This window comes from Corticium candelabrum, chromosome 5 (assembly GCF_963422355.1).
Source record: "Corticium candelabrum chromosome 5, ooCorCand1.1, whole genome shotgun sequence".
NCBI classification, from domain to species: Eukaryota; Metazoa; Porifera; class Homoscleromorpha; order Homosclerophorida; family Plakinidae; genus Corticium; species Corticium candelabrum.
This window is the reverse complement of record NC_085089.1, coordinates 1,866,330-1,882,077: the sequence shown is the minus strand read 5'-3', so window position 1 is coordinate 1,882,077 and position 15,748 is coordinate 1,866,330. Positions and strand designations below refer to the sequence as shown.

The window sequence follows — 15,748 nt, the reverse complement described above, 5'->3', positions numbered from 1 at the left end:
AAAATTGGTTGCCCCAACCGGATAATTGGGCGGGAAATACTTATTGCGTATTATCTCAGAGGCTGTTGCAACAAACCTGTCCAACAAAAATCTTTTTGCAATTTTGAATTTAGTTACAACCACGCCCACTCAGGAATTTTCCACGCTGTCACTATCGTAAATTCTTGCATCCGCCACTGAAAACTCAATCTATACTACTAACATTGCTAGACTTGAGATATGACGACGCAGAATCATGTCTGATGATTGACTACTACCAATCCAACCTTATTAATTAATGACGTCATCAAACGTCATTGCACACCAGTTATCTTCAAGGCATTCTATGAATGTCTGTATGGATAATTATTGTCTTAGTGAGTCACAAATGTTGTAAGAACTGAATTTTCAAATTCTTACTGGTGGTTGCTAACAAAGACCTATTTGAAATTTGTCAAAGTTACAAATTTAGACATCAACCTCCAGTGTACACCCATTAATTAATTAAACTATAATCCGTTAATTATTAATTAATTAACTAAACTTCAAACGTTATAAAGATATTCATTATTATGCCTCATACCAGACTGGCGTTGTCATGTCATACCGAAACTGGGCACAAGGCATGAGAGGGTCTTGACATGTAAATTAAACAAAATGGATTGTAATACAAAATTTTAATTAAGCAAAGCTAACTTTGCCATTCAGCACAAGCGCAGAGACAACCACATCTAGCTATAAAAATCAAAATTTTAGGACAACGTGTAGTCTACAATTCGCAGTACTGCTTCTGGCCCTTGCACCTCCAGTCGAACCTCCATAGACCGTGAAACTCGTGTTCTGTAACAAACACTTGAGAACTGTTTGGTTTGAACTGCAAGTTACTCGGATTAGCGAATGGACATTTTATTCGTTCCGTCAGTTTCCCGAGAGGGTCAAAGACTTCGAGATGTCCACTACCCCAGTTGGCTACCAATAGAAAGCCCTCTTCATCAAAGTCCATACCATCAGGACCGCCCTTATGATCGCCAGGTAAGTTTGCCCACAGTCGCTTGTTGCTAACCGTTCCTGGACCCGTAATGTCATATGCCCACAGCGATTTACTACCAGTTTCAGCAACAATCAGAGTCAAACTGTCTTTCGTTACTGCTATACCATTTGAAAATAGGTATCCTTGATCGACCAGTTTAGTTTCTCCCGTGGCTGTGTGACAGTACACGGAACCAAAGGCTTCCTCCGTGGAGCGGGTGTACGGTGCAGGGGCAATGGGTCCAGCTGGGGCTGTCACCCATAGGTTACCAGAGGCATCGAATGCACAGTCGTTGCATCCTTGCATTGGTTTGCCTTCACATTCTTTGACAACTTGTTGATGAATGCCCGCTGTTCCATCGTCTGATGCGGTTATTTTTAGCAATCCAAGCCGCATGTCAGCTACCCAGAGGCGGTTGTCTTTGTCTATCTGCAGATTTTACAAACTGAACTTTGCATCACGTGACCTATGAAAGCACTACACACTGTACTTGACATCCTGCTGGTATTCCTCCCATTTCGTCAACTGCTGGGCAGCACCATTTCGAAACTGTGCCGTCGTCTAGATTGACCGTCAAGACTTCTCCAGCCGGCCGGCCGGTTGCGTCTTCAACCTCCGGTGCAACCATAAAGAAACGACCGTCTTTGTCAAAGACTGGCCCTTCAGCGCCCTTTAGGCCATCGCAAAGCTTGACAAACTGAGGGGTAACTATATGGACATCGGTCATAATGCAAACGATCTAGCTAGAGCCGGGTCTTTTAAATTTGGACCGTCACGTGCTTGTTCAGACTGCAGCTAACAGTATCTTAGACATGTATAGCTATAGTGTCTAATCAGTGAGAAAACACTTGTAAATACTACTGACAGTCTGTCGCGTAGCGTAAGATTTTGCTTAGAAATAGAAAACCTATACGTGAACGCCTACGAATACGTCACGTCGTGCTACTAAACCCTACAGTACTCATCGTTATTCACTAGGATTCATGACTTTTGAAAAAATGTTGCGCAAGTAGCAAGACACCGGTAAACCGAGGCTGTTCGCAAATTTTACTACGCATGCGCTACACTGTGTCACTCGAGCGACTCGATTTGAATCTCTTGCTTACTTTACTTTTCTACACCTAAGTAATTAATTGTGTGTAGAAGTCAGTTCTACGAGGCTGTTTATGGATAACGTGGAATCTGAGCCTGTGAGCGGCAAGTTTACTTTCCGCGGTTTGGACTACCTTGTCACCGTACAAGTCGTTCCGTGCGACGACGGTTCTGAGCAGCAGCTGTTGGTTGTCGACGTAGAGGACAAGACTACTGCTGAACAGTGGAGAGGAGAATTCCAACCATTATGTGAGTTTATGTGGTGTACTAATGTGCAAACACACACACACACACACACACACACACACACACACACACACACACACACACACACACACACACACACACACACACACACACACACACACACACACACACACACACACACACACCACACACACCACACACACACACACCACACGCACGCACACACACACACACACCACACACACACCACACACACACACCACACACGCACGCACACACACACACACACACACACACCACACACACCACACACGCACACACACACACACACACACACCACACACACACACCACACACGCACGCACACACACACACACACACACACACACACACACACACACACAAATTTTGTATTCATTTTGATGTATTGTCAGACATCAAAGAACTTACACAGAAGACAGGAAATTTTAAGCAGGTAAAATTCTACTCTAATGTAAAGTCTGTGAAGCTTTTTTTATGTTTTATTTTGTGTTATAGTTTAATAAATTAATTTTCAGAGGGAACTTGTCACTTCTTTACTGGGAATGTTGTAGGCTGAGATTGAATGATAATTTGCAGCTAATGATAAATCAGACATTGTTGAATTAGGTCAGGGCATCAAACTGCACTCGCACACTGCATTGTTAAGGTTTGCGTAAGGGTACATGTACATACATATGTATGATTTGTATGCAGGCATGAGTGCATCTACACAAGCTTGATATAGTTCTGTGATTTCAAGTTTTGTGAAAACAAAGCAGAACAAGGAAACCACTTAGGATTTACAAATCATGTTGATTTATCTCAACATTTTTAGAAAACCGAAGACAACTGTTGGACCTTTAGCTCACTGTATCATTTATATTGAGATGGCTTTACTGTTTGATGACAATTAAAACGGTTTGCTTTTTTGTTTTTGCACAAATGAAATTTGGATTTATAATTGGCTTGTGCATGTGCACTGATTGCAGGGTATAATTGGCTTGTGCATGTGCACTGATTGCAGGGTACACATGTCTCTTGACATCATGCACAAAGAAACAGCATGTTTTAACTTGCTATCTTACTTTTTAATTAAACAAGGGCATGGAAAAGCACATCAAAACATTTCCTTGCAACAACAGAATGCCATTTTGGTTAAGCACAAATTAGGGAAAACGTATTAGACAGCATAAAGGCAGCTGATTGGATGCTGGGCTATAGTGTATACATGCAGGACCTAAGCAATTTCTTAGTTCGAATTATTTGTTAGGCTAAGCTTGAAAAATAGTCTGTGCCGATTAAGTTTGTACAGGCTTGTATGAGAGGTTATCAATTCGTACAGGCACATAATAAGTTATAACTTAGCTGCTTTAAGACGTTCTCTTTTCAGTTAGGTTTTGATCACATTTTTAATACCACGGCTCAGTCATATTTGAAGTAAAGGCTCATGCTATATGTGCGCTTTGTGTGCTGTTACTGTTCAAGTAAACATCACCTATGCCGCACCTTACCTGGATGAGCTATGTAATGTAATCTGCCATGTAAGAGAAGATGGACTTTGTTGTCAACTTGCAAGAAGATTGTTAATGTTGGCAAGTGTATACAACTTGAAAGCCATGTGATACTGGCATATTCATGATACCCCTGTGTTTATATACTGTTATCAGATACAAATTGGGTAGGTTTCTGGTTTTGTGTAACTATTTAAATAAGTGATAATTTCAGAATAGATTATTAGAGAAAGATGTTAACCATAATATGTGGTGTTAGTGCATGTCTTTGTTTGAGAATTAGCAGCATTGTTAGCCGTGTTTCCTTTTCCTTTTACAATTATTATATTGAATACCTTATTATGTGATTTTACAATGTGGCAAGCTATGTAATACTAAGACATAGAATTTATGCATGTTGAGTATTGTGTTTGTGTCAGATATAGAAAGAGTTGGTCTGTATTTGAGTTTGAAGTGATTGTTTGCCAATAAATCATACAACATAATGTAGAAATGAATTGAAATGTGGCAGTCACTACTAGTAATAGGTCAGCAATTATTGATCTTTGACTGATTATTATTCTTTGCAGTTTCATGTATTTGTGGATATGCTTAAATCTGTTGTTACCAAGGTTGGTCATAACTACACCACGTGGCTGGCAGTGCAAGTATAGTTGTTAGTGCATGTGTTCTTCTACTGTGTAGACTAGCTCTTCGGTATCTTTGGATCTCATGACATTTTCTGATTTGGAGCAGCTAAGGAGCCATCAAGGTCATAAGTCTAGACAGCCCGTATCAAAGCCAGTACCGCATGTAGCAAACAAGCGTTATCTTATTCTAACGTACACGGTTGAGTTTGACAGGTGAGACGCGTCAACTAATGACTGCTGCACTTGGATTTGCCATCTTGAGTTACTGATTACTTTGTTTGGCATTTGCAGAGTACACTACCCATTGCCACTGCCATATATTGGAAAGCCGGATCCTGCAGTGCAGCAAACAACCATAAGGAAATTACGAAGTGAGTTAGCAAATCTGAAACGACAGGTATTATTTGTTTCGTAAGTATGATGAAAGGTGTGTTTATGTAATTGTCTTTAGTTGTCTCGAAATCATCGACGTTCAGAGTATAGCCATCTGCAAGCGTCGTAAGTTGATTTATGTAATGTGTTTGTGTACTTGCTCGTTTGCTCTCTGATTGGCAAAACCAGATTCTCAACATCAGACAGTGTTGCACTAACATGTTTAATTATACTTAATCGAAGTGTAGCTGACTGGAGTTTGATAACTATATCTGTACCTTTATGTAGCAGCTAATCCTTGCTTATCCAACTTATTTGACCCTCTCATATCCGACCTCTACTGTATCCTGTAGATGTAACGACATATTGGGTAGTGCAAGTGTTGTGATCATGCTAATTCTTCATGCTTAGACAATTTGCAATTTGAAAACAAGTGCAGTGTTGCAGTTGCAAACAATGTTACTGACAAGAGTAGCTTATGTGTGTGTACTGAATTGTGAAGACATTTCTCAGCATACTTAGATTCAGATATATCTAGTATGATGTGCCATTTAAATGTAAAATGTGCTGTTTACATGTTCCAGACTATGGAGAATTACGCCAGGCAGTTGCTTCGGACGTGGTAAAACTCCATAGTGTAGTGTGGGATGCCAATGATTAGTTACGATTTTGATACTTCTCACGTAAATATTCGTTTTCCATATCTGACCCTCTTTTTGATATCTGTTGCCCACAGATGTCCGAATGAGCAAGGATTCACTATACTTTACACGACACCAGTGCTAAACTTAGATTCTGTGACAGTGAGAGAATGATGTTTTACATTTAGTTTGACATGTTCTTCATGAGGACTTTCAGGCTGCCATGTCTGCAGCGGCTCACAATGTTCTTGCTACGTCAAGAATCAATATTTGTTAACATTGTGCAGTTTTTGTAAATACATTTATCTCATCTAATGGCAATCTTTTCATGTGAACTTGCATTATAGCTTCCTAGTGTATCCTACTTGGAATACTAATCACATGCATTTTTCTCAACACTATTTTGGTCATTGTTGAAACTACAGAAGCATATTGACGATGCTGCTGCTTTTTGGTGGTGCACGTTTGTTTTACTGTAAACAATTGAATCCTTTTTTATGCGAGTCAGAAACAGCATGTTTCACAAGCAAAGTTCAATTGCCTAATGTTGCGACACATGCTCTACACGTTTTTTCTGCATGTTGAGATCAATTAAGTGACTTCTAGGCATCAATATTTTGGAGTCAAAGTTGGTTGTAGGGCTTCATCAAAGATGGGGTGATAGTTGAGGGTGTACAGTACTGATTTTCAAATTGTAGGCATTATCTTAGACTATTGTATTATATAGTGTGTTTACGAGGTCTACAATTTGGCAAATGGTATTGTTTTGTACACTTATAATCAAGAAGGGTGTTATAGCTAGACGTTTTTATAGGTATGATGAACTTTTGCGAGAGAAAGAAGAGTTAGAAGCAGCATATGGGAAGTTTCAGCTTGAAGTAAAACACAGTCAAACAGGGAATGCCACGAAGGAAATCCGTGTTCTAAAGAAAGTAATTCATAATTTGGAGGTACGAAGTAGATGATTTACTAATAATTTGTGTGTATATTGAGCACTTTAAAGAACATACATAGCTTAACTAAGAGCATTCTGATTACTTGGTCTCTTCTTAATTTTTATTTGAAAATGAGGTTTACAGCTGTAACTGAAAAACTGTAATGTCTGAGCACTATGGGTCACTTTGCACCTATACGTATGTGTATAAAGCTGTCCATGTCTGCGTGTCTGTGTTTCTGTATGCAACAGTTATGCCACCACAGTAATCGACAGATTGAGATCAGACCCAATCAAGCATGTTGTTTTGTGCAAGGCTTTTTTGAATTAATGTTGACTGGGTACCCATTTGAGGAAATGACTTGATCGGCTTTTTTCTCCTGGTTCTGTTGTGGTGATCACCAAATCGATGTGTGTTTGGCTGACGTTTGCTACTGGTAGTGTTGCAACAAGGAGTAAACACAAATTTTTCTACCAGAATGAGATATTGTGTCATGTCAATGAACAATGCTTGCATGTTTAGTGTCTCTGTGTGGTCTTCTCAGAGTAAATGCAAGCTAACAAATGACATAAACAGCAAATTAGGGCCTGTAAGCCTAAGGATTCTAGGATTTAGCACATTTTCATTAATGTTAATTAAAACCTGAGTATTATAAGATTTAGCGCATTTCATTAGCATTAATTAACCTGTTTAATTAAATGTAAACTTAATGACAGCTTTTGTTTAACGGTGACTTGATGGTATACCATGGTATCATATCGCATGTTGCACAAATATGGATCCTAATTTTTTAGTGCCTATGCAGTTGAATATGCAGTGGTAGTTGGAATAGAACTTGTTTAGCTACGTATTAGTCAAAGCCAAAGGTGATCACATACGGGATATGCGCTGCGAGTGTTGGGTTTCTGTATAAATTGTTACGTGACATAATTATTTGTCATTTTTGCTCTTGCGTGCGACGTAGATCGCAAGTAATTTTAGACTAGACCTGACAATGGCAAACATGATTGAATTACACAGTTCTGGTGATAAACTCTTTCATAAATGTATGGCCTATTTTGATTGTCGCTTCGTCCATTGTCTCTGGTTGCCATGGACAAGCAATCGCAAATACTGTTCCGTGATTGGTCCGAACTGTGCAATAGCGTTGATGGCGGTCGCTGGATCAAACCTGCTTGAAAGAAACACAAATTTTTAGCATTTATTTCGATTTCTTTAATCACCAAAAGAATAGGGTTTGGGTAATTCTAAAGCATTTCTCAAGTTTCACAGCTGTACATTACGTACAAAAAGAGATATCCTTGGAGGAAAAAAAGAAAGAAGAAGAACAAAACTGGCGCATGGGCCTTTGAGGCTAGCAACTGTTTTCCAGGTTGCTAGATGATTAGTGACCAAAACAAAAATAGGATGTAGTACACAACATACAAACATTTCGTTTCATTGATTTTGAGAAATTGTAGTCTTCATTTACTATGTTTCTAGGCGTGCAAAAAGATGACCACGCCCCACGATGCTTCATAACCGAGGCAATCCCTACATACAGGGTACTACCGTACCCTGTGATAACTCCATCAGTGATTGGCCAGCATCAAAGGTGAAGTATGGGGTGGGGCCTTTTTCTCAACACTACATCTTCACTACATTAAGCATCTTTTAATACTGTTTCAGTGTATTTATATAAGTGCAGTGCATCTGCTCTTATGTGAGCAATTTATTACTAGGCTGATCTACTAAAAGAGAGAAGTCAACACCAGCGGTCATCAAGGAAGAAGATGGATGAAAACAGATCATTATTGCAAGAGGTGGACTATTTTGTTGGACTTGGTTAGAATACACTGTGAACTTGCTGTCTTGTATATGATAGCTGGAAGAACTCAGGACTTCTGAACGTAATTTGAGGGTACGGGTCAAGAGTCTGACGAATGAACTTGCAATGCTGAGACGAAGGTAAGGGAATGGGTTTGGTTTTTAATGCCAATAAGAATGGTTTGGGTGTTAAGGTTAGTATGTAATAAAGTGTTACAAATAAATCTTAATGATAGGCAAGAAGTTTATATTTGGTTTCGGTAACACCCTTCACTTTCCGTGATATTGCTTCTCATTTTGAGCGATGCTCCATGCCCGGAGTGTCGTTGCCAACTGAATGGCTTTATTGCTCAAAATTTGGTTTGCGTTCAGTTAATTAAGGCAGGTTTACTTTACACACAATATGACACAAGGAGTTCTCGTTCAACAAGATTGATACAACACAACTTTTATTGATACAACACTTGAACAGTCATAGAAGTACAAAGCAGCTATGTTTGCACACTTCAACAACCAATAAGCAAGTTGATATACATTTTTGCCAGTTCTTTTCTTGATAACCTTTACATGTGACTGGAAACTGCACTAGCAAACCAATTTGAAGCGTTACTGTGTCCATTTTAAGCCACGGCAATGCTACAACTGGCTTATTAATGTAAACCGATTTCTCTTACTCTCTTACTCTGCTATTTCCTGTCTATTTCCTTGCACAACTTCAATCTTGTGTCTGGGATTATAATGTACATTACTAGATGAAACACCAGACGTAAGAAATCAAAATTAGCTTAGTGCAGAGTCTGAGGCTCACTGGGTCTGTGCTTCTCCTAGATGGATGTAGTGTCAACAACAATAGGGAACAGGTTTTGTCAAAGTAGACAACGCTGGCTGTAGACACATGATAATTTGCAGATATATACTTTTGTTTGCTAGTTTCCATTATGCAAAACTTTGGGTAACTAACCGTTTGAGCCAGAGGTTGCTATTAAAGCATGTAAGTTTATGTTCTTTAATAGTTTAAAGGATTATTGATGCAAGATACAAGGACTGCTTGCCTATAGCCATTTCCACTACTGTTCTAATCGTCTTAATTTCTGTTTTTGATGATAATCATAAAGATTTGTGTGTCCTTTAATCAAAGGAGCAGTTAAGCTGTTCTGTTGAAAGTTGAGGAGATTTTTTAGCATATGATTTATTTCATGATGTTGTGTTACTATTCAAGTATGATTTGTTATTGGAGCATACATTTCTATTTATGGAATACAGCGGCCATGTATCTATATTTGCTCATAAGTAATTTTGTTGCTTTATTTTACGTGGAACTGGAATTTGTACTTGAGATTTTTATTACTTTGACTGTTATTTTTGTATTCAGTCGTGGGTTGTCAGGAAACGGCGGGCCTTCTGGACGACGGAGAAGATCTGCTTCGTCTGATAGTGAAGCAGGTCGATCTGGTGGATACTCTGGTAGCAAACCTCGTTCTAACAGTGCAACTCGAAAGCCATTTACTCCTTCATCTGCTGGCGCACGTTTTCCACGATTTAATCCAACAGCGTAAATTTTTGTTCATGTAGCTGTTAGTTTGTGATGATGGTGTAGTGTTTGTGTAGTTATGTTCAAGATAAGCAGAGAAAGCAGAAGGAAGCAGACATTCGTTTGGGGTAAGGTCTATTATTTCTTTTTATGCTTGTGGCTTACAATGCCAATTTGTGTGCAATAAGGAACGTAATACACTCAAAATTGGTTTACTGATTACCTCTCATTAGTTTTTCTTGAACCTATACATACCATTGGAGCATATGGTTATGTTATGGACATGATGTTTTATTTTATTGTGGCACTACTTTACTTGTCAAATTTTTCCTTACTTGGGCTGAACGTTTATGATGTACACTTTATGTTGCCATTAGATTGATCTTGACCAAGAACCATACTTGTACCTCATAATCAGTATGAACTTGATTTCTTTGGGTTTTTAAGACCAGCATGACTAAATTTACTTATGACAGAAGTGATGAGAGGTCTTAGTTGTATTAAATTAAATACTAATGAGCCAGATTAACTTGTGTATTAAGTTTAGATTTTGGTTGACAAATTGCTTGTGTTGGTAGGAGCAGTTGATGTTGAATAATACTAAATTTCAAATTTACACAACATTATCAAAACGCCATAGTTGTTACTGTTACTAAGATAGGGAATGGTAAGCAGATGCTCGCTACATTGAGCATGCCACATGCATTTGTTTTCTCTGGAGTTGGTAGAATGGTATATTTAGCACTGCTGTGAAACACAAATACACGAGTACTCAGAAGACTGATTTACATTGCTAGCATTTTGAATCAAGAATATTGAAGTGCTGTCATTCTGGTTTTGGAGATCTATTATGTTGAATTTATGATGCTTGACCATATATGACCATGTTTGCAAAAATTTATTTATTTCAAATTTTTAATTGCAATATTAGTACAGTGTATATGAAGAACATTTTAAAGTCATCGCACAGGTCACTGTATATGCTATATATAGTTTCATCAATTGGTGCAAACTGCACAGAACTGTAGTTCTGGTTAAATAGCTCTTTTGCAGAAATTTTGTAGCGTGATAATAACATGTTTGTGCATTTAATGAAATAGTAGGAATGAAACGATTAATTGACAGTTTGTATTGCCAATTTGTAGACAAGGAAAGTCTCGGCAAAAGCCACCACAACCTCGTTCTCGATCTAACTCCTTTGACAGGCAGCCAAGGTCCCAGGTACGACGGTCTCTAATATCAGACTCATCGCCACCCATTGGTAGCAGTGGAGCAGGAAGATATTACGGTACATGGTTGTTTTGTGTGTGGCAGTTGTATGTTCTGGTCGTCTTTCTAATTGATGTTTTTATAACTCCAACTACTTGAAACGTTTGTCTTTTGTATGCTGTTTTTTGTTATGGTTTGGCTGTTGTCTGACTGTGGGAGAGTTTGTACTGTCAAATTTGTGTGATCGATCAAGTATTGTCATTCTGTTGCAGGCTATCAGAGGAGGACATCTTCAGGTTTGACTTCTAGCAAGGGTACATGTGGTTATAATATCTGTTGGTTTGGTAGTTGGCAGTAGGAGTGGTCGTTCATCTCGTGGATCGTCAACTGACAGAAGTAGTAGCTCATTAGTTATAGTGGAGAGCACTCCGAGGGGTGCAATAGCTACTAAGACGAGGTACTTTAGTCTGTTTTGCTTCTGTATTGTGTTGCTGTTTGCTCTATTACATACTGCTGTGTAGAAGTTCAAGGCCAACAGAAAGAAGTAGAGGCACTGCTTGGGCTAGTCCAGTTGATGGTCCAAAAAGGGTAATGTTTAACTGATGATGTGATGGTTGTTTTTATTACTTATTATTTGCAATTTGCTGGTTGGAAGTTTCTGTGAAAATTTCTTACTTTGTGGATTCTTGTGTCATTTATGTTGGTTTTGACAAATTTTTACTGGCGAACTTTGCAGGCGTTAGGAGAGATGATCTAACCAGTCATGAATAGGTGCAGGCAGACAGTTAATGGAAGATTAGGTGGAGGGTTACTAGCAGTTGCATTAGGCAGCTGAATAGTGGGCCACAATAGTGTGACATTAATTACATAGCTAGATTGCCAGCACTGGTCTTTGCAATTGGAGCTGTCAGCCATTTTATCTACAACATGCTGGATCTCTAGGAACAAATACCTTTGCCAATGACAAAATGCACCAATTGGTAGATTCATGAAGTTGTGAGAAGTTTGTAACTGAATGGTGATCTATATCACGTTTGAAATGATTTTTGAAATTTGAGGATTCGGAGTATTAACCCTTACCAGAAAAGCCATTATGGGGAATGTTTTGGAGCTTTAGACAAGTTTTCAGTATATTTTTACAAGCAGACATCTTGATCAGGCATGTAATGACGTTTACAGATTAAAAGGATTGTTATCGTGCCTTCTTTTGCTGTGAAATGGACCATCTGGGACACCTGATTGTTTTAAAGAACAGACGGTTTGAAGCATAACTTTAGTAAGTTTAGTGAACAGTCGGAACTAGTGTTGCCTATCATGCTTATATGTATATTCATGTCACATGTCACCATGTTGTGTGTCTCGACATGACATGTCAGGACATACAGCAGACACAAACGGACTCACCTTTTTAGCATTACAAAGATGTTAATAAGAAACAACTAAAAGCAACTCTTAATTAAAGTAATTAGATTTTTTATGTAAATACGAACAGCACCAGGAAGTGGCATACATAAGCTTTCCCCCCTGAAATTGTACTGGCTTCTAAAGGAGAGCTAACCATGTGGACAGACATAAACCTGTGTTCACGCATGTGCCTACTATTTAACCACATCATTTAGGTATTATATGCAAGTAGTGTGCGTGTCCTGATGTCATGACATATCAATATATCACAGCAACAGTAGTTGAATACATGCAAGATTACACTCTAACTCTGACATAATGAGTGTTGGTGTGATTTTGTTTCTTCTAATTGTGAGAATATCTTTAGCATACTTTGGTGTGCTCTATTTATATTGTAGTCTTAATTTTCGTAAACTGCTGTACCCAATCCATGTGATGTTTCTTGCAATTACAGCATGTAAATAGGGACTAGCTGGCTATTAATAGAATGACACTAAATAGTGCACAGGCATGCAATGGTGGACACTGAGAGAGTTCTTTGCAAACATGGTTAAGGCATATGTGAAATACAGAAAATGATATGAAATATTTAGTACATCAAATTTCAACTCTGTTGTTGTACGTCTTGTTTAGTATGGTAAACCATCTGAGAAGCATAGTAGGAAAGAACAGAAACAGTTGAAACGAGATAACAGTGGTCGTTCAGCAGGTTCAGCAGGTACAGCGTGAAAGTGTGAGAGTTAATTAAGGAGGTTGGGATAACTTGTTTCTGTATAGATCGCAGTCGGGATGATGAATTTGTACGACGATCGGCTGAAATAAATGAGATTGACGCTCGTTTAAATAAACTCAAACGATTTATGAAATCATCCTTGGAATCATAGGCACTGTAGTATGTAATTATGGTCAAATAAGGGCATCCAGTTAGTGTCTTTCTTGTGTATGTTGATATGGCCAAATAAATATATTGTACAATGCTATTGTATTTTGTTTTTGTGTCACTGGATTAACTGAAACTGGTTTACTGTGTTTTATCGTGAGACATTGAAAGAGAAGGCACTTGCGTTATTCTGTGATTATTACCTTGAATGTGAGCTGAAAATGCAAGTAAAGATGATAGTGTGTCGAAGTATACATGTGCTCACACACACACACACACACACACACACACACACACACACACACACACACACACACACACACACACACACACACACACACACACACACACACACACACAGCCACATGTGCAGCTTAGGTTGGAGACATAGTTGAGAGAGCATCATGTAAACACATGAATTTCATTTCGTAGCCAATATAAGGCCCCAAGTGATGACCTTTTTTATTGAAGAGGCAAAATTAAATGTGATGGGTTGTTCTTTTTCGATCATGTTAATTTTCTGTTTTTTTGTTGTTCAAGGTGCCAAATTTGTTTGTTTACATTTGATATTTCAGCAACAGTAGAGCAAGAGGTTGCAAATTTGGTTAGTTACTGTCATTCTTTTTAGCTTTTAAAATGTTGAAAATGTTGCAGAGTGGTGGTGGTCTGCCTTCACAGTTACTCAATGTTTGGACCATTTGTACACAAATTTTTAAAGGTACTAAAGTGGACAGTGATACTATTAATTATTCCAATTTTGGAACCATGTCTTCTACCAGATGAAACTTTGTCTTGATGATAGTTTGGCCAATGATGCCTAGAATGGGAAATTTGTTTACGCTGACCTCTCCTCAGCAGAAGGGGCATGCTTGTAGTAAAATAATTATAGACTTTATGTCTGATGGAATCACTGGATATTAATTCTGTCTATGAGCATCTTCAAGACAACACGACTAAACTTTGAAAGCAATCTCAGATTATGTCTCGTTTTATGAACTTGAAATTCAAATAAATTGATGCATGCAGTAGAGCTACAAATAGAGCTGGAAGGACTAGACCAACCATGTGTGCAAGGACCAAGAATAATTGGCAATTTGCTACATCAAACGTCATTAACTTATTGTGCACCTTTAGCTCTAGGCAAAACAGCTGCGGTTGCAAATTATCTCAAAGGCATCATCAACAGATCTAAGCTTTCAGCTGGTGGTTACAATATTGAAATGAATAAATGGTACTACTGACCACTCTTAGAAAACATGCAATATATAGATCCAATTAATCCTTCAACTTGTGATCAAGTTAGGGTTGAACACTCAACCAAGTTAGCAAACTCTTGTGGTATCATAGGTAAAGGTCAATTGTATTGAGGACCTTCCCCATTTTTAGTCATGTTAAGCGACAATTTAATAGAGACAGACCACTGCTATGCATCCTTTCACCTTTAACTTGACTCTTTGTGTAAGCATGACTACTAGTAAATTGTCACACCTTGGGGCAACTGTGTACAGTCTCTCAAGGGACACTACAAAACATTTCAATCAAATACATTGAAGACTACACTTGTCTGACAACATGTTATCTAGCTACTGGGCTTCAGTAACTCAGGCTTTGCCTGGCATTTCATTATGACCTCATGACATAGAACCAAATTGTGGTTTAGGATCTGTTTATCATTTGATTTGTGTTTTCCTCTTGTACACACCTTTGTCTGACTGAGGTCTAATGGCACTCTTGCGGCTTGGGCTTTTGATCGCAGATAGCACAACTAACAGAGCTCCTCTATTGGATTGCATAGAATGAATAGCCATTGATTGTGTCAGATTTAATTAATTATGACGATGTCACACTTGATGTCTTATCCGTGTGTAGTGATGAATGATCCAGCAATTGAAGAGCTTATACATGTACTGTGTAGCTATGGTCTGATGAACTCTTACAATTTTCGAAATTCTTAGTTTGCATAATTTCTAGATACTAGCTTTTTGCATTAGGACATACACACATTGCTAAGATTCTATGGGGCTCTTGTTTTCTGAGGTCTCATGTGGGTCAATTTTCATTGTGAGTTAGTCATAAAGTGAAAGTGATAAAAATATGGATTGCTGCAGCTATTAGTCCTTGATGCATCTTTAGTATTTCCCTGCTTTGGCCATAGTTTGCAATTATTTCTTTGTCTATTTGACATTGATAGGCAAATGGTTAGGCTTTTATCCACTCATACATTGTGAATGACAGGCTTGGGTAGCTAGACCCAAAGCATCAGTAACTTCAGTAAGGTTACAATTCCACATGATGACAACATATAGCAATCTCGATCTTTAGCTATGGTACAGTGCTGACCAAGAAGCTGATTGGCTGCAAAGTGGGTGCATGGGTAGGACACCATTAATTTGGTGTACCCTATTAAAAGATGACTAGAACCTGTGCAGGCCGGGTCTCTTGACCGCTTCCAATTGATAAGGAATATAGCTCTAGGGTACTATTTCGCGATATGCATTACT

At 38.5% G+C, this 15,748-nt stretch overlaps 2 protein-coding genes across 2 annotated transcripts; one reads left to right on the top strand and one right to left on the bottom strand.

The window, feature by feature from the left end:
* Window positions 1–616: 616 nt before the first annotated feature.
* Window positions 617–1,752, bottom strand: LOC134180139 (diisopropyl-fluorophosphatase-like). Its single transcript, XM_062647229.1, has 2 exons — window positions 1,500–1,752; window positions 617–1,438 (listed from the first exon to the last, which is right to left on the bottom strand). The coding sequence occupies exons 1-2, from the start codon at window positions 1,734–1,736 to the stop codon at window positions 749–751; spliced, it is 927 nt and encodes a 308-aa protein (XP_062503213.1). The 5' UTR covers window positions 1,737–1,752; the 3' UTR covers window positions 617–748.
* Window positions 1,753–2,079: 327 nt separating this feature from the next.
* Window positions 2,080–13,402, top strand: LOC134179799 (centrosomal protein CCDC61-like). The gene is made up of 17 exons (XM_062646756.1): window positions 2,080–2,350; window positions 2,743–2,783; window positions 4,410–4,451; window positions 4,525–4,682; window positions 4,761–4,866; window positions 4,921–4,967; window positions 6,297–6,432; window positions 8,139–8,219; window positions 8,282–8,364; window positions 9,596–9,775; window positions 9,832–9,882; window positions 10,900–11,042; window positions 11,236–11,259; window positions 11,312–11,420; window positions 11,485–11,551; window positions 13,001–13,085; window positions 13,145–13,402. Exons 1-17 carry the CDS (start codon window positions 2,176–2,178, stop codon window positions 13,249–13,251), a joined length of 1,635 nt encoding a protein of 544 aa, XP_062502740.1. The 5' UTR covers window positions 2,080–2,175; the 3' UTR covers window positions 13,252–13,402.
* Window positions 13,403–15,748: the final 2,346 nt, after the last annotated feature.

Bases quoted from the DNA above. Each gene is read 5' to 3' on its own strand.
- LOC134179799 (XM_062646756.1), top strand. From the start codon at position 2,176: ATGGATAACGTGGAATCTGAGCCTGTGAGCGGCAAGTTTACTTTCCGC. The intron at 2,784-4,409 runs GTAAAATTCTAC...TATTCTTTGCAG, and splicing joins AGACAGGAAATTTTAAGCAG to TTTCATGTATTTGTGGATAT. The intron at 11,552-13,000 runs GTAATGTTTAAC...CGTCTTGTTTAG, and splicing joins CAGTTGATGGTCCAAAAAGG to TATGGTAAACCATCTGAGAA.
- LOC134180139 (XM_062647229.1), bottom strand. From the start codon at position 1,736: ATGACCGATGTCCATATAGTTACCCCTCAGTTTGTCAAGCTTTGCGAT. The intron at 1,439-1,499 runs GTACAGTGTGTA...TAAAATCTGCAG, and splicing joins GAATACCAGCAGGATGTCAA to ATAGACAAAGACAACCGCCT.